This window comes from Nicotiana tabacum, chromosome 10 (assembly GCF_000715075.1).
Source record: "Nicotiana tabacum cultivar K326 chromosome 10, ASM71507v2, whole genome shotgun sequence".
In the NCBI taxonomy this organism is placed as follows: domain Eukaryota; kingdom Viridiplantae; phylum Streptophyta; class Magnoliopsida; order Solanales; family Solanaceae; genus Nicotiana; species Nicotiana tabacum.
Window position 1 is genome coordinate 114,865,960 of NC_134089.1, and position 26,304 is coordinate 114,892,263.

General features: G+C 40.8%; 1 protein-coding gene across 1 annotated transcript; it reads right to left on the reverse strand.

Moving 5' to 3' along the window:
- Positions 1-20,032: 20,032 nt before the first annotated feature.
- On the reverse strand, positions 20,033-21,184 carry LOC107809994 (epidermis-specific secreted glycoprotein EP1-like). The gene is given in 1 exon segment (NM_001325848.1): positions 20,033-21,184. A coding segment is annotated over 1 exon segment (897 nt). The 5' UTR covers positions 21,158-21,184; the 3' UTR covers positions 20,033-20,260.
- Between the last annotated feature and the right edge of the window lie 5,120 nt (positions 21,185-26,304).

The window sequence follows — 26,304 nt, forward strand, 5'->3', positions numbered from 1 at the left end:
TTCGGCGGTTAGACAACTGTTAAATATGATTTTCTACTGTAATTAGAAGTATACCTTATTTAGGACTCTCCTATTATATAAAGAGGGGTCATATTCATTTGTAACACACTGTTCAGTGATAATAAAATATACACACATTACTCTTGTGCTATTTCACTTACTGTTCTTCAGAGTTGTTTTGTCATTTATTCTCATCATCATACCTCGAGACTGTTACAGGTCGAGGTCGAGATTTAGCTCACACACTGGTTTGATCTACTTTATTCTTTAATTTATCTATTTAATTTCTTGTTTATCAATTGGCATTGAATTAAATCACATATTCTTAAAACCACAATACAAGTTTAATTGTTACTCGAATTTTAGGGTAAATAGTTTGGCGCCCACCGTAGGGGCTAAGGATGATAGTGATTGTTCAGTGCTGATTTTGATAACACACATTATTTCACGCTTGTTCTTGTCAAGTATTTTTGCTTTCAGGTTAAAACATGTCAAACTCACAAAACATACCCGTACATGGTGATGTTGGTCTCGGGTTTTACGCGGAAAATGACAATGTCATTGCTCCAGGAGCAGGGATACCACCGGTTAACCTCGGGGGAGTACGTGTTGCCAATCCAGTCGATGTCAGTTCGCACATTGCTTTGAATGCGGACTTAGGTGCGGACCCCGGAGGGAGTGTGCGTAGGGAAGGCCGATCTGGTGACCAAGGAACACATGGCGTAGGAGATGGGGGAGTTAGTCTCCTGGTAATATTTGAGATGCTACAGGCTCAGCAGACTGTTATTGCTCAGCTTCAAAGTCAACATAGAACTCCGAGTCTGGTCGAGCCGGAAATCACTTGCCGTACTGAGCAAGTGCCAGAGAGGTCGAATGGTAACGGATTAGGGTTTGATCCTGCAATTATGAAAATGCTCGTGGAGCTCAACAAAAGAATTGAGTCGGGAGAGAAGAAAATAGAAGATAATGATAAAAAAGTAGAAACATACAACTCACGAGTTGATCAGATACCGGGGGCACCCCCGATCTTAAAGGGTTTAGATACTGGGGCCCAAGTTACAGCTAGATACTCGACCAAGTTTTGTTCCAACAGTCGTGATGCTATCGAACTCCACTCGTTCAGCTCTTGGGTGAAAGCTTGAACGGCCCAATCATCTGTGACTGATGGCAACTCCATGCGTTCCATTTGAAATCGGGATACAAACTCCCTCAACAAACTCCCTCAACAAAAATGAGGTGTCTCTAAAGGGTTTAGATTCGAAGGAACAATGGTCCAAGGCGCAATTCCGCTTGGAATGATCGAAGAAATGATCGAGGACAGAACTCTCGAGGACTTATGAGCAAAAGTGGTTTTGACAAGCATGTCGACCCCATAGAGACACATCGGCTATCAGAATATAACTTAACATCGATGCATCAAGCATTATATTGGCAGTCGGAAGGATCGAAAATACTAGGTGGCCCAGCTGAACCAATCAAACCGATCCTTCCCGAATAAACTCAAATTTGATGTGCAAGTATCATGGCACGCATGGTCACAAGACCAAGGATTCCAGGCAATTAATGTAGGAGGTAGCCCGTCTATTCAACGAGGGCCACCTTCGAGAGTTCCTCAGCGATCGAGCCAAAAATCATTTCAGGGACAGAGACGCCAACAGGAAAAATGAATAGAAGGAACCTCAGCATGTCATTAATATGATCGTCGGTGGGTTCGATATTCCACAAGGCCCCGTATTCATAGGACCCCCGCAAATTACAAGGGTGAAACTAGCAAATAGCTACAATCTCAATGGGGTAATTATGTATTATTCCAATAATTTAAGTAATAAAAGGTAAAACAAAGGAACCTTCCACGTGACAATGATTCGGTGACAGATCCTCTAACATCCGAGGATCCCTCGGATCTGGCAAGAATCTTAACAAAACGTAAAGTCCTGTATTGAGTAGAAAATAAATCTTTTGTCAAAGTGTTGTTCTTACAAGAATAAATTTCCACCCTCTTTTCCTCTCTCTCTTCCTTCTCTTTATATGGGATCTTTCTCGAAAAACCTTAATAGTACAAAGGTAAGGAATATTCACTAGAATATTCCCTTCCTGATTCCATTCTAAGAACTAACCGTTATAGCTCTATCATCATTGTTCGATCATGAACCTCCTAGACTTTTCAACCATGATCCTCGTTGATGACTTGACTGTGAATCTCCTCGACTTCTCGATGTTGGTCCTCCTCGGTATTTTGACCACGACTTTCTCAGACTCCTTGACCTCGGCTAATATGACTTTATGACTATCTTTAAATGATAGTTTGTTGATCCTTCTTGTAGTGTTATTTTGGCCCAAATATCCTAAAGGCAGATTTTTACCCATATAATTAGTCCCTCCGCTTAATGAGACCAGCCTTTGGCGGGGGCAATGAGTGTATTATACCCGTCGCGATCAAAATGATTTAGCGAGCTGGTAAATCATAATGATTCAGGCGTAGTGGCCATCAAGGCCTTTTGTAGGCCACAAATGGCTTTTTGCAGGCTGCAAATTTTTGATACCACACTATCCATAAATCAAGATGATGTCACAATGTCTTGCGTCATTATGATGCACGTTCCCAAGAAATTGCTTCATTTTGAGTGTGACTCCAGATTGGATCTGTCGCTTCGGTTTTGGTGCCAGATAATGATGAGGCGACTTTTCGGTTCTGACGCTTGAATCCTCATAAATAGAGGTATGAGGATGTGATTTCAAAATTTACAAAATTTCGGTATCGAAACCTTATATTCTCCTCTTTCCCCCCATCACTATGCAACTTTCCTTCCTGTTCCATCGATCCCTGCCGTTTCTAATTCTTCTTTGTTCGGTGCCTCCTTCTTTTTTGTTGAAATATGTCTAACTTTCCTTTTGAATCCAACAAGGGGAGCAGTGTGGTTCTTTTGTTGATGATTTTTCCTCTTCATGTGGGAATTTCTCTACCACCGTCGTCGAGGATGAAGGATTCCCTACGGTGGAGGAGATAGTTCCTTGAAATCTCGATGTTAGGTCTGCTTCTCGAACCTGGAACTTTTAAATCATTGGTGAAAGAGGATGATTTGATATAGCTCAGGGCTAAATATGACGTTCCTAACCATGTCAAGTTGATCCTTGCTGGGTGGGATGAGGTGAAATTTTATCTCCCTGGATACTGCGCTTATTATGTCTACCCCTCCACGTTGGCTATACTTTTCTTATCCTTCTGCTAGTAGAGGAGTTCTGCCGCCACTATGGCATTCCAAAAGCTGGCCGGGGTGGAGCTCATGCTTCGCCATATGGCACACTTGTTTTCCCCTAACTTTTACAAGGGGACGATGTTGAGTCTTCACCACTGAGGGGAAAATGTTTGGAGGTGAAGATGGACAATAAGGCTAATCGCCAGTTCTAGCTCAACTACTTCTTTATGGAAACCGAGGATGTGGTGGTAATGTTGACAGTTTTTCTAAGGCTTGGAATCACACTCGTAAGCCTGTGACTTCTTTATTTATGACCATTTGATTTCTTATCGTGTTTGTCCGTACCTCTAACCTTTCACCCATTTTTTTGCAGCTACACGCTCGCCTGTTCCTCTTGTTGATAATATTTCCGACTTGGTGGGTCGGCTTTTTTCACACATTGTGGGGATACGCGAGTGGCCGAGCTTCGTCAAAAGGTTTGGCCCTCATCCTCCCCCGACTAGTAAGTTTCCTCTTCGGGTTATCTTCGGCTGATTCTGCTTTTTTTGTATTTTCTTTAAATTCAGTAAGGAGGTCTTCGATGAGATCGAAAGCCTCCACTCCCGCGTTCAGAAAAATGAAGAATGCCGAGGACTCTTATTTCGCTCCTTCTTCGGCAATGACATCTTCGACTCGCTCGCTGGTTCCTCTTTTGGTTATTGCCACCACTACTCATTCCTCGACTCCTTCTATTGGTCCGTCACGGTCTATTCCTCCTTCGACCACCTCATTATGCCATCTCATAGACGAAGACAAGGAGGAATCGGCAACCAACAAAGAAGAATTAATGCCCCACAAGATGAGGCACATGGATACTAATGATGGGGTCACCCGTTCCATCGACGTGGAGGGGGTGATTTTTCGCTATGCGATATAACATCTATCATTATTGGAGATAAGGGCGAACCGGCATCGGGGATTCCGGGTTTTGTGGAGGCCGATGTTGACGCGCCTTCCCCTGTGATGATGGATATAGAAGGACTGGTCATCGGGGTCTCGGACACTCTGCAGCAAGATGGGTCGTCGACTTCATAATCGGCTGATGGTGCTTCTTTGCCTACCGTTGAAAGGGGAAAAGGTGTTGCCAAGGAAGGCTACGAGACCGGCTCGAATAATGATGCCAGCGATCTCCGAATAATGGTGGAAGATTTCACCCAACTTGAGGTGAGGCTGGAGATGTCCATGAGGACCATCATGATCTCTATGGATCGCAACCTTTTAAAGAATACGGAGGACGTGGTCCCCAGCTTCAGCCCCCTTTGTTTCGAGAGAGGGGGTAAGACCATGAAAGATTTGTATCTTACTTATTTCCTTTTCTTTTTCTCGCCGCAGATGATGGTATTGGAGATTGAGAGTGCTCAAAAGGAGGAGAAGCGTAGGGCGATCTTTATGAGATTGCAAAACAAATACTTTGAGTACCGACACAAGCATCGAGAACTTTGTCGGCGGCTTAATGAGGGGGGCGACATGTTGGCCCTTTGATATGAGTTAAAGGAGAAGGATGATGAGTTGGTTAAATCCATCGAGAAGTGCAACGTTCTTGAGGGGACATTGTGAAGTAAGGAGGAGGAGCTTGAAATTAGCAAGGATGTGGAGGCCTAGTGCAGCAATCTTCAAGTGCAAGTCGTCGAGTTGCATAGACAATTGGAAGCATCTTCAGTTACAGGGCCTTGTGGGTGAAGTTGCTCCAAAAAATATGAACTTGAGAAGGCGGAATCTCTTCATGTGCACGTTCAAAGGAGATTGGAGGTACTTGAGCTAGAGAACGATGCCCTTCGGGTTGAGCGGGAGAATAACAGGTCCACGGCGAAAGCTATAGATGAGCGATGGGAGGGGAAGGTCGGAGATCTGGAGAAAGATAACGCCTCCCTTCGTGGTCATGTGGTCACGTTAGAGGTTGAGAAGGTTCATTTGCTTGCACAACCCTCTTCTTCCCATACTTCGGAGTTTCCTAATGTTCATCGGGCATCGTATGAGGAGTGGATTCCCCCCGAGGCCTTATTGGATGTATATCAAGATTTTTACAAGGAGAGATCCATTTCTGAGGCTGCTCTTGAGGATGTCCATGTTAAAGCCCGTGAATCTCAAGTCGCATGCGGGTATGATCACGCTACTCCTGAGGGCGATGAAGATGGAGATGATGAAGCCGTCAACCGTCTAGAGTAGGATTCTTGGTATGATACTGCTTATCCCGATGGCGCGGGTGGTGTAAGAGGGGGTGAACAAGGCAACGAGGACGCCGGTAATTAGGTCGGTGAAGGCACGGAAGGCCCTGATAGCGGTGACCAGTAGCTTTTTGTTTCTTCTTTCTTTTTTTTTGTTAACTTTTGATGGGTAGTTGGTGGCATCTTCATGAGCCTTTGTAAAGAATGTTTGAAGTATGGAATGCCGTCCTTATTTTTTGCATCTGCTTCTCTTCTTGTGGTTTGTTTTTATGTTTATGTATTTGTTAACTCTATCGTTTGGTCATGATCACTTAATGGTGAGTTGCAGCCAAAGGTTGACAGGCATGTATTCGAGCAAGGTTGAATGTGGTCTTTTGCCGAGACTGCGGCCGAGGGCCGGTACGTGTTAGTTCGAATTAGGTTAGCTATAGCTCGAATTTAGTTATGGCCGAGGGCTAGTAGGTGTTAGTTCGAATGAGGTCGATCGTAACCTGAATTCGATTTTGGCCGAGGGCCAGTAGGTGGTAGTTCGAACGAGGTCAAACGTAACCTGAATTTGATTTCGGCCTAGGTTCGGTAGTTGTTAGATCAAATAGGGTCGAACCTAACCTGAATTTGATTTCGTCCAAGGGTCGGTAGGTGTTAGTCCAAATAAGGCCGAACATAACCTCGGGGTATGTCTTTGACACTCTTTGCATTTCCGTACAAAGTCTTTCACATCCTTCTCCATTTCATTCCAGTAGTAATCGACTCTGATTAACTTCTAAACAAGGGATTCTGCCCCTGAGTGGTTCCCGCAAGTGCCTTCATGGACCTCTCATGGTGTATTCGGTCTCTCCCAGACCCAAGAATCTAGCTAGTGGACAAAGAAGGATTTCAGAGTAATTTCCATTCAACTAATATAAACCTGACAGCTTTGGTGTATAGGGATTTCGATTCCTTGGGATTCGATGGCAATTTTCTTGTCTTCATGTGGTCTATGTATTTGTTTCTCCAATCCAAGTCAAACTTGTTGAGTTTACTTCAGCGTGACCTTTTTCTGCCGCCGAGTTCATTAGTTGTACTACTGCTCCTAAGTTGAATTCATCGGAGTCAGCGACGACTCCAAGTTGGCCAGTGCATCAGCTTCACTATTTCGATCTCGAGGTACATGCTATAGAGTCCATTCCCTGAATTGGTGTAGGGTCACCTCCAATTTGTCCAAGTACTTTCGCATTCGTTCCTCTTTTACTTCGAATGTTCCATTGACTTGATTTACGACGAGGAAGGAGTCACATTTGGCTTCGACAACTTCAGCACCGAGGATCTTAGCCATTTTAAGAACTCCAATCATAGCTTTATACTCGACTTCACTGTTAGCCAATTTCACAGTTCTAGTGGACTGACTAATTAGGTTACCCGCATGTGGTTTTAAGACAATACCGAGCCCAGACCCTTCCACGTTGTAGGCACCATCCGTGAATAGGGTCCAGATCCCCGAGCTAGTCCACAAAGTGAGCAACAATTCCCTTTCGACCTCAGATATCAAGGCTGGTGTAAAGTCGGCCACAAAGTCTTCCAAAATCTAATATTTTGCGGTAGTCCAGGGTCTATACTTGATATCGTACCCGCTAATCTCTATGGCCTATTTGGCTAGCCAACCTGAGAGCTCGAGCTTATGAATAACATTCCTCAGCAGGTAAGAGGTTACGACACGTATGGGGTGGCATTGAAAGTACGATTTTAATTTTCGAGAAGCGCTTAGTAAGGAGAGTTCTAATTTTTAGGTGGGGATTCCGTGTTTGGCATCCCTAGGGTTCTACTAACATAATAAATAGGAAATTATATCCCTTCTTCTTCCCATACTAGGACACCACTTACCTCTACCTCGAAAATCGCCAAGTAGAGGTACATATGTTCGTCTGCTAGTGGAGTGTGTAGCAAATGGGGGCTCGACAGGTACCACTTGAGTTCTTCCAAAGCTTGATGAAATTCCGAAGTCCAAGAAAAATTGTTCTTTTTCTTCAATAGTGAGAAGAACTAATGGCTCTTATCCGACGATCTCGATATGAACCGGCCTAACGCTGCTATCCTCCTGGTCAGTCTTTGTACTACCTTGATGTTGTTGACTACAAAAATGTCCTCTATGGACTTTATTTTGTCGGGGTTTATTTCTATCCCCCAATAGATACAATGAATATGAGAAACTTGCCCGAGTCGACCCCAAATGCACACTTCTTTGGGTTTAGCTTCATGTTGTACTTCTTTAATATGTCGAAGGTTTCTTGCAAATGTTTCAAATGGCCCTCTTTTTGCACGGACTTGACTAACATATCGTCATTATAAACTTGCATTGATTTTCCTATTTGTTCTTCGAACATCCGGTTTACTAGGCATTGGTATATGGCACTGACATTCTTTAATCCGAATGAAATTACGTTATAGTAGTAGGTGTCAAACTTGATTTTGAAGGAAGTTTTTTCTTGATCATCCGGGTTCATCAGAATTTGGTTCTACATGGGGTAGGCATAGAGAAAACTGAGTATATGTATTCGGTCATCATGTCGATCATTCGATCGATGTTAGGAAAAGGGAAACAATCTTTCGAACTTGCCTTGTTTATATCCTTATAATCTACACACATCCTTAGTGTATTTCCTTTTTTAGCTACTACCACTACATTAGCTAACCATTCCAAGTATTTAACTTCCTGGATGGATCCCATTTTCATAAGTTCGGATAGCTCGTCCTTGATGAACGCGTGTTTGATCTCGTATTGTGGCATTCTCTTCTACTTAATCGGATGGAACTTCATATCCAAACTCAACTTGTGAATGGTTATATCCAGTGGGATCCTTGTCATGTCTAGGTGGGACCAAACAAAACAATCGGTGTTAGCTTTAAGAAAATTAATAAGTTTTTTCCTGAGCTCGGGGGTTAAACTTATGGCCAGGTATACCTTTCGATTCGGCAGGTGTTCGATCAATATAACTTGCTCCAACTCTTACGATCATTAATTTGGTGGTGTCACTGTCATCAGGTGCTATGAATGATCTCTGCACATTGTAATCGTCCTCATCATCCGCTCCTTTCTCCTTCTGTTCTTTTGGATAGGCCAAGGCTGATGTCATTGATTTCTATTTAGTTACCTCTTTTGTGATCAATTTCGTGCCCTTTGAAATCATACGCACCGGGATCACTTCGTCGACAACGATCATTTCCCTTGCGGCCGGTTGTTTTCCATAGACCATTTTTACTCCTCCTGGTGTGGGAAATTTCAGTGCCTGGTGTTAGGTCAAAAATACCGCCCTCATGTTATGAACCCACGACCTTCCAAACAAAGCGTTGTATCCCATGTCCCCTTCGATCATATAAAACTTCATTTTTTGGATGGTCCCGACAATTTTTATCGATAAGGTTATCTCACCTTTCGTGGTCTCGCACGCCATGTTGAATCCATTCAATAACTGGACTACCGGTACGATTTGATCCTGGAACCAATTGATCTACGACCCTTGATCTAATAATATTGGTCGAGCTACCTAAATCATTCAACACACGCTTAACTTGAGATTTATTGATAAGTACAGATATTACCATTGTATCATTGTGGGGTTGTACGATGCTCTCGGCGTCTTTATCGCTGAACGATATCGTTCCTTCCATAATGTAATCCCAGGTGAATTTTTCCCTCATAATAGACACTTTAGTATGTTGTACCATCGGCCCTTGGGGTACGTCAACTCCCCCAATGATCATGTTGATTACATGTTGAGGCTCCTCTTGCACGACATGTTTAATGGCATCCATATGTGTGAAGTGGTTCTTGGCTTGCTCGCTTAGGAATTCTCGAAGGTGTCCATTGTTGAATAATCAAGCAACTTCTTCTCTTAATTGTCGACAATCTTCGGTCCGATGACCGTGAGTACCGTGGTACTTACACATCAAATTAGGATATCTCTGGGCAGAGTTGGATTGCAACGGCTGGGACCACTTGGTCTCTTTGATGCGCCCTATGGATAACACTATGCTTGCGGCGTCCATGTTGAAATTATACTCTGATAACCTTGGTGCTTCCATGCTCCCGAACGACCTATCAAACCCGCTATTGCTCATCAGGCCCTAACCGCTTGGTCCTCGATCACTTCTCTTCTCGTTTCTTGTCGGGTGATGCCCGAATCTGTTTCCCCTCTGATCCGTGTTGTATGGTTGATATGTATCTCGGACCGGCCTTGGATCCTTATCAATGGCTCTCTTATATCTGCCATTAGTTCTGATGGGATAAACAGATCCAGAATGGGCCCCGAGTTAGTTGTCTTCGACCTTGATCTTCGACTGGTATCTGTTGTGGATGTCGTGCCAGGTCACCGCGGGGTACTCCACCAAATTATTTTTAGCTATTGAGAGGCCACTAAACTTTGGGGGTTGAGCCCTTGAGTGAATACCTAAACGACCCAATCATCCCCAACTGGTGATAGATCCATTCTGTTAAAAACTAAGTGTCCACTAGACTATATAAAGAACCGTGTTCTCTATGAGTTTCCACTGAAAATACTAATGAACGAAACTGTATAGCGATCTGGTCCTATATCAGTTTCCATAGTGCTAACTACTGAACCAATATGTAAATGAGACACAGAATAAGTTCTCACTGTAAGCAACAGACTGTAAAACCAACCAGTATAGGGAATCATGTTCTCTAATTGTTCCCATAGTAGCTCGGCAGTAAGTAAAGAACACAGAGGAGTTTTACGTGGAAAAATCCCCACTCAAGGGGACAAAACCCACGACCTACACTTGTAGGCTTTCAACTTCACTAACTTGTAAACACTTATTACAAGCCACTTTATAATAACTCTATTACAAAGGATTCAACTCAACTAACTTGTAGTATTCTCACTACAAGCAACTTTGTGACTCTCTAGTTACAAAGGCTTTAACTAACTTGTGATACTCTCACCACAAGACACTTTGTAATAACTCTATTACAAAGACATCAATCACTCTAACTTGTAATAATACTATTACAAGCCACTTTGTAATAACTCTATTACAAAGGTTTTACAACTCGACTAACTCTAGCCAAGACAGAAACTTAGAGGGTTTGTGATTTTGAGTTTCCTAAAACACAGCTTCTAAGAAAACAAGATAGGAGTTACAATGAAGAACAAATAACAAAGACTCAACAAACCTAAGGACTTAAGATATCTTTAATCTAGGATCCGGTCCTTCAGGTTGCAGCAGCTTTGTTCTTGAGAGAGGTTGTGGCAAGCACTTGAGAGAGGATTTTTGTTTCTAATTTTGCAAGTCTTGGAGAGGGATGCCTTGTGTCTTGCACCAGGTTTATATTACAAAAGGTATCACCTTAGTGATGTCAAATCTTGGTTAGTACATGCCTCTTCTCAATAGGAAGTAACTGTTGCACTGTCTGCTGCACTGTTGCGTGTACAGTTGCAGGCAGTCACTTTCTGCAGTTGCTTTCCAGCTGTACTGTTGACTGATACTTCTCTCAGGGAACACCAAGGTATCAGGTCCCTAATCTGGTTCCTGTGAATCTAAAGACACACTGCCCCGATTATCTTGAGTCGATTAACTTGAATGATTGTACCAGGCATGCCTCAGGTCCTTTATCTGGTTCTCTCATGAAGTAAGTTGCTTTACCTACCATGATTGTATTTATACGTGAGTGGCATCACTTAAAATGATGTAAGCAAGGTAGGTAAAAAGCTTTCCTTGGAAAGTTGACTGTTGCACTGTTCCTATGCAGTAGCGTGTGCAGGCAGCAACTTTCCTGCTGGAGAGTTGACTTCATACAGTCTCCTCAGGAAATGGTACAGACCTGTTCCCTCAGTTGTTCTTTCCACTCTGAAGAGGTAAGTTATATCCCACGCTGGATCCTAACCTGGAACTTTGTGATCTCAAGGTCTTGTAAATGTGTAACAGGTTCTTTATCTGGTTCTGGATGGTAAGTTTGTTAGATCATCAAAACATAAAGTAAAGTACTTATGCCCAAGGTATTTGTATCCTACTAATTTCCCCCTTTTTGATGATGACAAACTTAGAATTGATATTCCCCCCCTGAGAACTAAATCTCCACATTGTGCCCCCTACGAATCAGCCATACTCCCCATGAGAACCGAACCTAAGGAGTTGATCACAACCAGTTCCTCAAGACTGTTTGGCAAATCATCAAAACTCAAAGTACCATAACTTATAAATTTCCCCCTTTTTGATGAATGACAAACCCATAATTATTTCCCCTGAGAATCGAATTCCTTACATGCATTGATCACATCTGGTCTGTACCCAGTTCGGTGAGAACGTTTGTCATAATCAAAACATGACATATAGTAACTTAGATCAATTTCCCCCTTTTTGATGATGACAAACCCAAAATTATTATTCTTCTTGAGAACCAGATTCCTCACATGTTTCCCTGCGGATCAGACCTATAATCAACATATTATTAGCAATGTTCCCCCTGCGAAGCATAGCCATCTTTCATGCACAACACAACATATCAATTCGATTCTGTTCCTCCCCCATGTTGACACCTATATAACTTCCCCCTTTTGGCATCATCGAAAAGAATAATAGAAGAAGCACAACCAAAAAGAAGTTCAGCAACATTAACTCAGGCCACTTGGGCAACACAACATAAATAATAACAAGAACAACAAGTGAATGTCAGTGCACAAAATAGAGTGATTGCCCATAGTGGAGTAATTATAATAAAAGCACAGTAGTTTTAACAATACATAATATGACAATTTAAACAACTAAAGTACCAATGTCATCAAATATAGGGGTCAAAAGAAGATAAGAATTCAAGGAAAGTTGGGAGGAGTAAAAGACATGGATCATTGGGCAGGAGGAAAAGTAAGGGGCTAAGGCCTTGATGAGCTTGTCCATTCGTTAATTTGCTCTCCTTTGATCAATGATCATCTACTCTCTCAGATCCTCCACCTGTTTCCTCAATCTTTCATTCTCACCCTCCAACTTAGCATTTTATTATGCCTAGGGTCTACGAGAACTTGGTGCTCAACCTATCTGAGTTGGCTGAGCCATCAATCAGATCACCAAAAATTTCCCCAAGCTTATTCTCATCAAGAATAAACTCAGTCCCATGACTTCTTCTTCATAAACATTGGGTCTTGGAGGAACAAAGAGGTGATTCTATTTTTCGAGCTCAACAATGTCAAGAAGTTCCTCCATTTTTCAGCGATATCCGAGTCAACACTCTGCCTAACAACACTTTTTGAGACTTCAGAGTCTTCTACCTCTCCAAACCTGATAACTCAACATTTTGCTTCTGTAAGGAACCAGGTTCCTCACTTACACTACTCTTTCTATCCCTGAGCTGCCATGTCTCCCTCTTTCTCTTCTCAATCTATTCACCCCTATCAACTGTTGCATCTTTCTCAGCCAACTTTCTTTTCTCCATTTTTTTTATTTTTTATTTTTTTTTATTTTCTTATTTTGTTTTTCAAAAATGGAAATTTTCCACTTCATCCTCTCTTTCACAATCACCACATCAGCAGGTTACACCATTTCATCATCAATCAGCTTGCTTTTCTCAATCCTTTTTACTGGATCAGAGGTTCATTTAAGCATAGAACCCAAGAGAAAAAGATCATCATTAGAATTAACATCATAAGAAGGATTTTAGGGAGCGGGTCCCTCATTCAGTTTTCCTCTTTTTCAGCATATTTACCAATTCATCCATCCATCAAGGCTTCTACAAACCCAACAACAATTTCAACCTCACGCTCTAGAATATTAGATCTACTTTGTTCCCTTTCAGTTAGAATTTTGGAAGGTGACAGAGTTAGGTTCACTTCTGACATATTTGGGGAGAATGATTCTTTTCGAGACAAGGTTGATTTTGGTTTTAAAGAAAAGAATCGGTTTTAGTTGGGTGTAAGATAAAGAAGTGTCTTTTTGGGGCAACGAGTCAGTTCAGAAAAGGTTTAACATTTTGGACTTCAAAATTTAGGAGGAGAGGCAGGAGAAAGGCAGAAATAAATTAATGGCATGACACTTCAGCAGCTTAAAAAGGAATATAAGTATTGGAGAGACTACTAACCTGAGTCACAGGAACCAGGTTCCTTGACGATTTTGAAAATTTTAAGCAAAGACTCCTAGAAATGCAATGTCACTCTTACTTGTTTTTGTTCTGAAACTGCCATATATGTATACCTGTAATAATATAGATTTGAGTTAGATGTCACCGAAAAACACTTTTTAGCATTGTACCTTTCCTTCTTAACATAGCCAATTATCGAGGGACCAGGTCCTTAGTTGAGCTTGGTCAACCCCAACTCCAGACGATTTCTTTCAAAAATGTTCCCTGCTCAGCGCCTTGGTAAATATTTCTATTACCTAATCCTTCGTCTTCCAGAACTTCATACAAATCAGAACTTTTTCAACATTGTACCTGAGAAAATGGTGTCTGACATCAATGTGCTTAGTTCTTTTGTGTTGAACTGGGTTCGTTGCCATGTTGAGAGCACTGGTGTTGTCACATAGAAGTCGTACACAATCAATGTATACACCAAAATCTTCAATATGTTGCTTGATCTGTACTATTTAAGCCTAAAAGAAGCAACAACCACGTATTCAGCTTTAGTAGTAGGAAGAGCCACATCGTTTGTCTCTTTGTACCCCATTAGATCAAGCATGACCCCAGAAAATGTGCCGTTTCAGAAGCGCTCTTTCTTAGAACTAGGTTGAATACCAGAGTCTAAGGATGTGATTACAGTTTGAAGGGATGTGAATTCTTTTGCTTCTAGTTGGATACTTGAGCTTTAGAATTTGAAGGACCAGGTTCTTCCATATGTGAATCATCATTGACATCAACAAAATTATGACTTCCACTATTTTTTTCAACATCAGGAGTACCTAATGCTACATCAACACCCCTATGTTCAGCTCAAGTCGAGGTGATAAAGGGACCAGGTTCCTTTATGCCTTTTGGAGATTCTATTGCATCTCCTTCATCCTTCTGCTTGACTTGACTCATCAAATCAGTCTTTCCATTTGCAATATCTATAGCTTCACCTGGAGCATTTGTGAATTCTCCATCTTTATCTTGTTTTTTTTGTGACCCTTTTGCCACCATTGTTGAGAGCAACACATTTTCCATCCAAAGGCTCTCGAGTAAGTCAACTTGGCTTTTCTCCCATTGAGCAGTTCATAGAGAGACTTCTTGAGAAGGGACCTGATCATGCACTTGTTAATTAAGTAGTAAGCAGTGTTGACTGATTCAGACCATGAACCAGGTCCTCCACAACCAATTTGTTCAACAAGTAAAACTCAGCATCATCATCAATGACACTTAGGCATGTTAGATCACCACCATGCAGGGACTTAAAATTAGCAATGTAAACATTCTCGTATCTTTTGGCCACAAGCACCACCTCACCAGTCACAAGATTTGTGACTGTGCATATCTTGGACAAGAATTCCACTTTATTTCTCTTGTCACATATCTAAGAAACACTCAAGAGACTGTACTTCAGGTCATTGACATAGTACACATTCTCAATCGAGTGTGTGACTGACTTCCCAATCCTTCTTACTCCTAGAGTGTACCCTTTTTAGCTATTTCCAAAGGGTACACTTTCTCCTTGCAGGGCCTTAAGTGAAAAGAAATCATTTGTTCTTCCAGTCATATTCTTTGAGCAGCCGTTATCCATGTACCATTATAGGTTGCTCACTTTCACTGTTCCCTGCACAAGAAAATCAGGAGTTAGACTTAGGAACTAGAACGAGTTTGGGTCCCTTGTAATAATAGAAGGGGTGGATCAAACTTCTTTTTTCCCATGCATGCAACACATATTTTCTTTTCTGGGAACCAGGTTCCTCATCAATACGCCTCTTTTCAACAAAAACTTTATTTTTCTGCAATGACAGAATTTTAACTTTACAGGAGCCTTGTAATGAGAAAAGGGGTGAATGAGGGCCCTTTTAGTCCAAGTAGGCATTATACGTTTTTTATGTGAAGGACCAGGTTCCGTAGCAGCAGATACTTTTTCAGAAAAAACTTTGTTTTTCTGTTGAGACTGAATTTGACCTTACAATTTTCTTTAAAGTGCCCAGTGTTGCCACAGTGAGTGCAAAGCCAATTGTTAGGTATAGTAATGTACTTGCCATGAGGGTTGTAGGGAGTATTTTCCCTTTGGAACCCGATTCCCTGCCTATTTCCCCCATTGTTTGTGTACAAGGTAGTGATAGCATTAGAGGACCAGGTCCACTTGAGTAATTTTTCAAGATCACTCTTCACTCTACCTAGTTCTTCTTGAAGTTGTTTGTTTTTCTCAAGCTCAGGACACAGACTAGACTTCACTGAATTTAACTCACTTTCAAGCTTAATGTATGCCTCACTTGCAACCTTCTTTCCTTTTCAAGTGTTCCCAGGCCTACTTTCTATTATTAGTTCCTCAATTGTTTTCTTTAGGTCTACACCCACAACTAATAGGTCATCTCTCTCATGCTAAATGTTAACAACCTTCTCAGTTAAAACCTTTTTTCTTTCTTCAGACTCTCAATGGTTTCTTTTAAATCTACAACTCGAACTTCTAGATCTTCTCTCGATTGTTCTGCTTCTCCCAGTTCCACATTTAAGGCATCTTTATCATTTATAAGACTATGATACGCATCAATTAAAACATTAGCCAAACACATAAGTTTTTTCCAAGAATAATACTTTAGATTTCTTTGAACATCAAAGAAGTTTACCTCATCATCATCATCTTCTTCATCCTCATCAGATTTTGCCATTAATGCAAGTATGAAATCATATTTTGCAGCTTTGATTTCAACGGCCATCATGGAGGTGTCTTGCTTTTCATTATCACCCACAGATTCACTAAAGGAATCTCCCCAGGCAGCCAGAGCTTGCTTTACAATATTATTAGCGACATCTCTTCTCTTGAACTGTCTGTCGGGGACTAGGTTCCTCTTACCCACCTTGTCAGCATTGTGTTTGTAATGGACCTGAATGTGGAGAGGACAATCTTTGATAAAATATCCTGGTTTTCTGCACTTGTGACAACAATCGTATCCTTTAGTGTTTCTACTAGAGATACCCTTCTAGGGAATGCCTCCATTTCTACTAACCATTTTCTGAAATCTTGGTGGCATGTAGGTCGATCGACCTTCCTCTAAGTCTGGTAGAGCATCCATGTAGATCCTTTCTAGGTGTTAACCTTTTAGAAAGAACCTGCTCTGATATCAACTGTTAAAAAAGCATCCATCAGAATGTATAAAGAACCGGGTTTTCTATGAGTTTCCACTAAAAATACTTATGAACCAAACTGTATAGCGATCTGGTCCTATATCAGTTTCCACAATGCTAACTACTGAACCAGTATGTAAATGAGACACAAAATAAGTTCCCACTGTATAGAGAACCAGATTCTCTATAAATTCCCACTATAAGCAACGGACTATAAAACCAACCAGTATAGGGAATCAGGTTCTCTAATTATTCCCATAGTAGCTCAGCAGTAAGTAAAGAACACAGAGGATTTTTACGTGGAAAAATCCCCACTCAAGGGGACAAAAACCACGACCTACACTTGTAAGCTTTCAACTTCACTAACTTGTAAACACCTATTACAAGACACTTTGTAATGACTCTATTACAAAGGATTCAACTCAACTAACTTGTGGTACTCTCACAACAAGCTACTTTGTGACTCTCTAGTTACAAAGGCTTTAACTAACTTATGATACTCTCACCACAAGCCACTTTGTAATAACTCTATTACAAAGACTTCAATCACTCTAACTTATAATAACACTATTACAAGCCACTTTGTAATAAATCTATTACAAAGGTTTTACAACTCGACTAACTCTAGCCAAGACAGAAACTTAGAGGGTTTGTGATTTTGAGTTTCCTAAAACACAGCTTCTAAGAAAGCAAGATAGGAGTTACAATGAAGAACAAATAACAAAGACTCAACAAACCTAAGGACTTAAGATATCTTCAATCTTGGATCCGGTCTTTGAGTGGCATCACTTATAATTATGTAAGAAAGGTAGGTAAAAAACTTTCCATGGAAAGTTGACTGCTGCACTGTTCCTGTGCAGTAGCGTGTGCAGGTAGCAACTTTCCTACTAGAGAGTTAACTTCATACAGTCTCCTCAGGAACTGGTACGGACCTGTTCCCTCAGCTATTCCTTCCACTCTGAAGAGTAGAGTTATATCCCACACTGGATCCCAACCTGGAACTTTGTGATCTCAAGGTCTTATAAATGTGTAACAGGTTCTTTATCTGGTTCTGGATGGTAAGTTTGTTAGATCATCAAAATATAAAGTAAAGTACTTATGCCCAAGGTACTTGTATCCTATCACATTCGTTCCATCTGGAATCTTGACACAAACTCCCTCAACATCTTATTCTCCCTCTGTTTAACCTTGAAAAGATCTAACTTTCTGGTCTTGACCTTGATGGCTCCAGCATGGGCCTTCATAAAAGCATCTATGAGCATAACAAATGAGTCAGTACAATTTGGAGGCAGTTGTGATACCATATCATTGCCCCCTTAGAAAAAGTTTGCCCAAACTTTTTCAGCAACACTGACTCGATTTCGTCAACTTCCAAGTCGTTCCCTTTGATCGCGTATGTATAGGAGGTCGCCTGCTCATTTGGATCAGTGGTCCCATTGTAGTTGGGTATGTCGAGCATTTGAAACCTTTTCAGGATCGGCTTTGGTATTGCGCTCGGAGGGAAATGCTTTTGAATAAACATTTTAGAGTCTGATCCATTCAATATCGGAGGTGCTCCCGGTAGTTGATCGACCCTGGAGTTGTATGTTTCCACCTTCTTGTCGTTGACCTCAATCTTTTTCTCGCCCGACTCCACTTATTTTGTTAATGCTTCAAGCATCTTCATCACCTCGGAAGTTTATCTGGGACTTACTTCACCCGGTTCCACGAGAACTTGTTCATCTCTCCAAGTATTTTCCCAGGATTGTTCGGGCTCAACCCTATGAGGGGTGTGGCTTTGGTTCTCTAGTTGTGCTATTGCCGCTTGTTGAGCCTGCAACATTTCAAAAATCAGTCGTAGGCTCACCCATAGTCTTCACCTTCGAGCTTTCTCGAGCTGCTAGTAGAGGGCCCCCGCGAACACTATTTTTTGTATCAGTTGGCAAATTGATGTTGATAGCCACCTACAAGTTAGCATCGACCGGGTTGGCAGCTGGGACACAATTCGGATCGGCATGAGGCACATCATTACTAGGCACCAAATTATTATTTTCGCCATGATGGCCTGACTCAATGTCAACGTTCAAGTGAACAGATTGAGAGTTTTACATCCTTAGGCTAACCTGGAATTAAAATTTCAAAGAACAAGCGTAAAATAGGGTGTTATAGAGTTTCGTATCAAATCATCACTATTATCCTTTACTCCATGGTGGGGCCCAAACTATTTACCCCTAAAATTAGTAACAATTAAATTTGTACGCGGTTAAAGAATATGTGATTTAATTCAACACGAATAATCAAGAACAACAGTTAAATGCGTTAAAAACAAAATAAATAATCAAATCAATCGCAATGCAGTGACCAAGCCTGATCTTAGATTCAACAATGGAATTCGTCCTCAATTGGACCCTCGGTACAAAGTTGGTCGTGAGTGAAGAAAATAACAAATTTGTAAAGCTTTGAACAATAGCTAGAAGACAAAAGTAAACGAATTACTCTGATTTGCTTTTCATAATGTGTCTGAAATAAAAGAAATCTTCCCCTTTATATAGTAGGCGAATTTCAGTCCTAATACAAATCTAAATAAGGTAAAATCTTCTTTCTCCGGTAAATGTCGACCCACACTTGATATCGGACGGGATTCGCGCCGTAATATCCGGTTGAGGGAGAATATTCCGGCTCCCTATTCGTCATGCATAACCGTTCTTCGTGTTTTCCGAGGTCCAGAAACTATACTTGGTCGAGGTTTGTTATTCCACCGCGCCCGATCTCAGACACATCGTTCATTCTTTCCAGGTTTCGACACGAGGGGTCCTTGGGCCTCAATCATATCAAGCCGTGTTTCCCCTTTGTCTCCCCATCGGGGAATCTGGAAAAAACGCTGCCCCCGATTTTACCGTACCTAGATAGTCCAATCGTTTGTCGGAGGGTAAAACAAGTTTGTGTAACTAAGAGAGTACTTAATTGGTGCAGATGAAATGAGGAATGTTTGACTTTCAAAATTTATGAACGTTTTATTAATTAGCATGCCTACTATGTAGTATGCGCTATAGAACATAAAAAGTGGTGAAAGAAAATAGCAAAGTGTTTTTGCATTCTCATTGGAGGCCTTACTTATAATTCTAATATTGTGCTAAGTCTGCTTCTGCTGACCAAATTAAATCATTCGTTTCTTACCTTTTTGATTGACAAGATACGTATCTATCAATGTTACAAAATTCAGGTATTTTGAATAGGGAACAAGAAATTTACGAAGTTTAGATCTTACCCAAACTTCTTCAAAATTTGTAGAAGTTTGGCTACTGTACTAAACTTCCAAGGGCAAAGTAGAAAAAAGAGAACTTGGTTCAGATGCTTGAGAGTAGTATGAAGAAGAAAATTAACAAAGCCAACGAGATCTCACAGTTGACAAAGCATCTTAAATAGAAAACATAATAAAATACACCCTTCAATCGAAAAAAATAAAATAGAAATCATAACAAAATACAACCCTCAACCAAAAAAAAAGTAAAAGAAAGGAAATAAAATTCTAGCTCTATATAGGAATTCCTAATCTATTGGACCAGCTGCGGAACCACTCGTTTTATCCACTTATTGTACTGGACATGAAATGCTTATCTTAAAGGGAGCTATGTTTAATTCGAATATGAAAAGGCGTTTTCTTAAATCCTTTTATAAGTTTCATGCCAAAAGTATTTATCGTCTTGTTCGTCGCCGGTGAAAGTGTAGGCCTTGAGATTTCCATCTATTCCTAGCCGAAGGTATGACAAAGTGGTGTTATATTTCGTAAAGGCCATAACATGAGAACTTCTCGTTTTTGATTTGGCCAATCTGTAGTCCAACTTCAACCTTTGATTTCCGCTGTTCAATTTTACTGATTCTAAGCTGCTATTTCTGAGATCAAACCAAGCTAATTCCACGGCAAGTTTGGTTCTGTTATAGATACCGAATATTTTCGGTTTCACTTCCAAGCTGTAAGGCCCGTTTGCGTTCTTTTTCACTGAGGCCCGGCTCACGAGCTTATTCGGGCCTGACAAGCGGAGCGATTGGCCCACCAATAGCGTGTCGGTGGGATAATCGAAACTCTGCCAAATGAATTTTCCCTTTGAGTTATGAAGGACAAAGTTGCCATTTGGTAATATCTTGTAACCAGTGACACCCTTATTGGCTGTGTGCGTTTGCCAAGCAATTCGGCCATCAGCATCTGCCAACACAAGATTTCCATCTGCTCCTAAAGCGAAGGTTGCGTTTTCTTTGACAGGATTACCCCTATTAGCTTCCCATACCCAGCGCATGATAGAATTAGCAGGGACGCTGCCCATGCGCATAGCTAGTGTCCAGGCATTAGGGGTAGTGTTGTAAAAACACAACAAGAATGGATACGTGTAAATGTCAAAAATACCACGGTAATTTGCTCCGTATTCGATATTAGAAGGTCCAAATTGGCCTTCATTGACGTATCTGAAGGTTTTGTCAACTGCGACTTGGGCAATTGAAGAAAATATTTGGCAGAAAAGAAAGAGAGAGACGAGAAGTATAGTAGGCAATGAAGGAGACATGTTTAGTTTCTTCTTTTAACTGTTTGATATGTTACTTTGCTTCTTGCTATCCGTATTTATAGATGGAGGGGAAGGATAAAGTAGGGACAAATATGTGAATTCAAAACTGATGGGGTAGTTTCCGTTTACGTGGAACCAAGTGGATATATGCATTAAAACATACCCCTTTGTCCATGTGACCTTCGAAGAAGAAAATAAATGTGGAAGAAATGCCTCTACATCATACTAAATATCCAGGAAAAAATAATTCATGCATCACTAGTTATTATATTACAATTTTGCATTACTGTAATTATTATGTAATTTATATGTATACCAACATATCCCTATGAGTATCCTTTTGTAGTATTTGTGGGATCCAACCCATTATTAAAACAAATAAAGAACAAGTGAAATAGACATGTGCCTATAGATAGGTTGGCAAAAAGACTTGGAGCCAAAGATTAAATTTGTGGGGGAGAATTAACAATTCTCCAGTAGTATTCTTGGAGGCTACGTATTTTCTCCTATAAAAGGAGAGCTCTTTCACTTCTTTCAACACACCTACAAAGAGAGAAAGAAAGAATGAGGCATCACAGATAGGGTATAAGAAAATAATCTGTGAGGAAAATAGAGAGTGTGAGCGATATTGTAGTGAGGTGGAATATCAAAATAGAGTTATTTCTTTTGAGTGTTGTAGTGGTTTTTGTAGTATTTTACTCGGGCCTACAAAGTGTAAAATTCCTTACTATAGTGATATCAGTTGCTCATCTCGGGGTCGTACTTTTTCCCCTTATTCAGAAGGGTTTTCCACGTAAAAATCTTGGTGTCATTGTCACTCTTATTCTTGTTGATTAACGTATCTCACTGCTATATTATTATTCCGCTTTTATTACCGTGAATATTATTAGTATGAGTATTTATTCCCAATAACTGGTATCAGAGCACAGGTTCTGCTCGTTCACAGAAATAATATTCATTGTCGGTAGTACTATAATCAGTGAAAAAAAAATGTCCGGAGTAAAGTACGAGGTAGCAAAATTCAACGGAGATAGCGGCTTCTCAACATGGCAAAGAAGGATGAGGGATCTGCTCATTTAACAGGGATTACACAAGGTACTAGATGCTGATGCAAAAAATCCTGATCCCATAAAAGCTGAGGATTGGGCTGACTTGGATGAAAAAGCTGCTAGTGCAATCAGGTTGCACTTATCAGATGATGTGGTAAATAACATCATTGATGAAGATACCACATGTGGTATTTGGACAAGGTTGAAAAGCATATACATGTCCAAAACACTGACAAATAAATTGTACGTGAAGAATCAGTTATACACCCTACACATGAGTGAAGGTACGAATTTTTTATCACATTTAAATGTGTTTAACAGACTAATTACACAGCTTGCCAACCTCAGAGTGAAAATCGAGGAAGAAGATAAAGCCATCTTGTTGTTGAACTTGTTGCCATCTTCGTATGATAATTTGGCAACAACCATCCTGCATGGTAAGACTACAATTGAGTTGAAAGACGTCACATCGACTCTTCTACCCAATGAGAAGATGAGAAAGAAGCCTGAAAATCAAGGACAAGCTCTCATCACTGAAGGTAGAGGCAGGAGTTATCAAAGAAGTCCAAGAACTGATCCAAGTCAAAAGCAAGAAATTGCTACAATTGCGATCAACCAGGTCACTTTAAAAGAGACTGCCCAAATATAAGGAAGGGCAAAGGTGAAAGCAGTGGCCAGAAGAATGATGACAACACAAACAACCATGGTGTAAAATAATGACAATGTTGTTCTCTTCATAAATGACAAAGAGGAATACATGCACTTGGCAGGTCCAGAGTAGGAATGGGTGGTTGACACAACGGTATCTTACCATGCCACACCGGTAAGAGATCATTTTTGCAGATATGTAGCAGGTGATTTCGGCAGTGTGAGAATGGGTAACACAAGTTACTCAAAGATTGCGGGGATTGGTGAAATTTGTATCAAGACAAATGTCGGATGCACATTGGTTCTAAAGGATGTGCGGCATGTACCTGATTTGCGGATGAACTTGATCTCGGGAATTTCTTTGGACCGAGATGGGTACGAGAACTATTTTGCAAATTAAAAGTAGAGACTCACCAAGGGATCATTGGTGATTGCAAAGAGAGTTGCTCGTGGCATGTTGTACAAGACAAATGCAGAAATATGCCGAGGTGAATTGAACGCGGCACAAGATGAGATATCTGCAAATTTGTGACACAAAAGAATGGGTCATATGAGCGAGAAGGGATTGCAAATTCTTGCCAGGAAATCACTCATCTCTTTTGCCAAAGGTACAACAGTAAAACCTTGTGACTACTGTTTATTTGGTAAGCAACATAGAGTCTCATTTCAGACATCGTCTGAAAGAAAATTGAATATTCTTGATTTAGTATATTCTGATATTTGTGGTCCGATGGAAATTAAATCGATGGACAGTAACAAATATTTTGTTACTTTTATTGATGATGCTTCACGTAAATTGTGTGTTTATGTCTTGAAAACCAAAGATCAGGTGCTTCAAGTTTTCCAGAAGTTTCATGCTCTGGTGGAAAGGGAGACAGGTCGAAAGCTAAAACGTCTACGAAGTGACAATGGAGGTGAGTACACTTCAAGGGAATTTGAAGAGTACTGTTCAAGTCATGGGATTATACATGAAAAGACAGTTCCTAGAACCCCACAGCACAATGGTGTCACCGAGAGGATGAACCGCACCATCGTTGAGAAGGTGAGAAGTATGCTCAGAATGGCTAAACTGCCTAAGTCATTCTGGGGTAAAACAGTTCAGACAACTTGTTACCTGATCAATAGGAGTCCATCAGTTCCATTGGAGTTTGACATCCCCGAGAGAGTTTGGGCTAACAAGGAGGTGTCCTAATCACATCTAAAAGTGTTCGATTGCAGAGCTTTTGCACATGTACCAAAGGAGTAGAGAACAAAGCTGGATGATAGATCCGTTCCCTACATATTTATCGGATACGAAGATGAAAAGTTCGGGTACAGATTGTGGGATCCTGTAAAGAAGAAGGTCATTAGAAGCATAGATGTAATCTTTCGAGAAAGTGAAGTTGGAGCTGTAGATGACCAGTTAGAGAAGACAAAGAATGGTATAATCCCTAACATTGTTACCATTCCTTATTCTTCTAACTATCCCATAAGTGCAGAAAGTACGACCGACGAGGTTGCCGAGCAGGGAGAGCAACCTGGTGAGGTTACTGAGCAGGGGGGAGCAACTTGATGATGATGTCGAGCAAGTGGAGTATCCCATCAGGAAGAAGAACAACCTCAACCTCTGAGGAGATCAGAGAGGCCAAGGGTAGAGTCATGCAAGTACCCTTCCATGAAATATGTCATCATCAGTGATGAGAGGGAGCCAGAAAGTCTTAAAGAGGTGTTGTCCCATCCAAAAAAGAACCAGTGGATGAAAGTTATGCAAGAAGAGATGGAATCTCTACAGAAAAATGGCATGTACAAGCTGGTTGAACTTCCAAAGGGTACAATATCACTCAAATGTAAGTGGGTCTTTAAACTCAAGAAAGATGGAAATGGCAAGCTGGTCAGATACAAAGCTCGATTGGTGGTTATAGGATTCAAACAGAAGAAAGGTATTGATTTTGATGAAATTTTTCTCACTTGTTGTCAAAATGACTTCTATTCGTATAATCTTGAGCTTAGAAGCTAGCCTTGATCTTGAAATGGAGCAGTTGGATATGAAAACTGCATTTCTTCACGAAAATTTGGAAGAAGAAATCTATATAGAGCAGCCAGAAGGATTTAAAGTAGCTGAAAGAAAACATATGGTTTGCAAACTGAATAAGAGTCTTTATGGGTTGAAGCAGGCACCAAGGCAGTGGTACATGAAGTTTGACTAGTTCATGAAAAGTCAAACATACATAAAGACCTATTCTGATCCATGTGTATACTTTAAAAGATTTTCTGATAACAACTTTATTATATTATTATTGTATGTGGATGACATATTGATTGTAGGACAAGATAAAGAGCTGATTGCAAAGTTGAAGGGAGACTTATCTAAGTCCTTTGACATGAAGGACTTAGGCCCAGCACAACAAATTCTGGGAAAGAAGATTGTTCGATAACGAACAAGCAGAAAGTTGTGGCTGTCTCAGGAGAAGTACGTTGAACGTGTACTAGAACGCTTCAACATGAAGAATGCTAGGTCAGTCAGCACACCTCTTGCTAGTCATTCGAAGTCGAGCAAGAAGATGTGTCCTACAACAATGGAGGAGAAAGGGAACATGGCTAGAGTTCCTTATTCTTCAGCAGTCGGAAGCTTGATGTATGCAATGGTATGCACCAAACCTGATATTGCTCATGCAGTTGGTGTTTTTAGCAGGTTCCTTGAAAATCCTAGAAAAGAACATTGGGAAGAAGTCAAGTGGATACTGAGATACCTTAAAGGTACTACTGGAGATTGCTTGTGTTTTGGAGGATCTGATCCAATCTTGAAGGGCTACACAAATGCTGATATGGCAGGTGATCTTGATAATCGTAAATCTATTACTGGATACATGTTCACTTTTTCAGGGGGAGCTATATCCTGGCAGTCGAAGTTGCAGAAGTGTGTCGCACTCTCTACAACTGAAGCAGAGTATATTGTCGCTACTGAAGCTGGCAAGGAGATGGTATGGCTAAAACGGTTTCTTCAAGAACTTGGATTGCACTAGAAGGTATATACAGTCTATTGCGACAGTCAAAGTGCAATAGACTTGAGCAAAAACACCATGTACCATGCAAGGACGAAGCATATCGACGTGAGATATCACTAGATTCGAGAAAAGATAGAGGATGGATCTATGCAGGTCAAGAAGATCCATACAAGTGAGAATCCTTTGGATATGCTAACAAATGTGGTACCAAGAGACAAGTTCAAGCTATGCAAAGAACTTGTCGGCATGCACTCAAACTAGCAACCCCAGTGTTACCTCCTTCCGGTGAATGAGTCTGGAGGGGGAGATTGTACAGTCCAACCCATTGTTAAAACAAATAAAGAACAAGTGAAATAGGCATGTGCCTATAGATAGGTTGGCAAAGAGACTTGGAGCCAAAAGCTAAATTTGTGGAGGAGAATTAACAATTTTCCTGTAGCATTCTTAGAGGTTACGTATTTTCTCC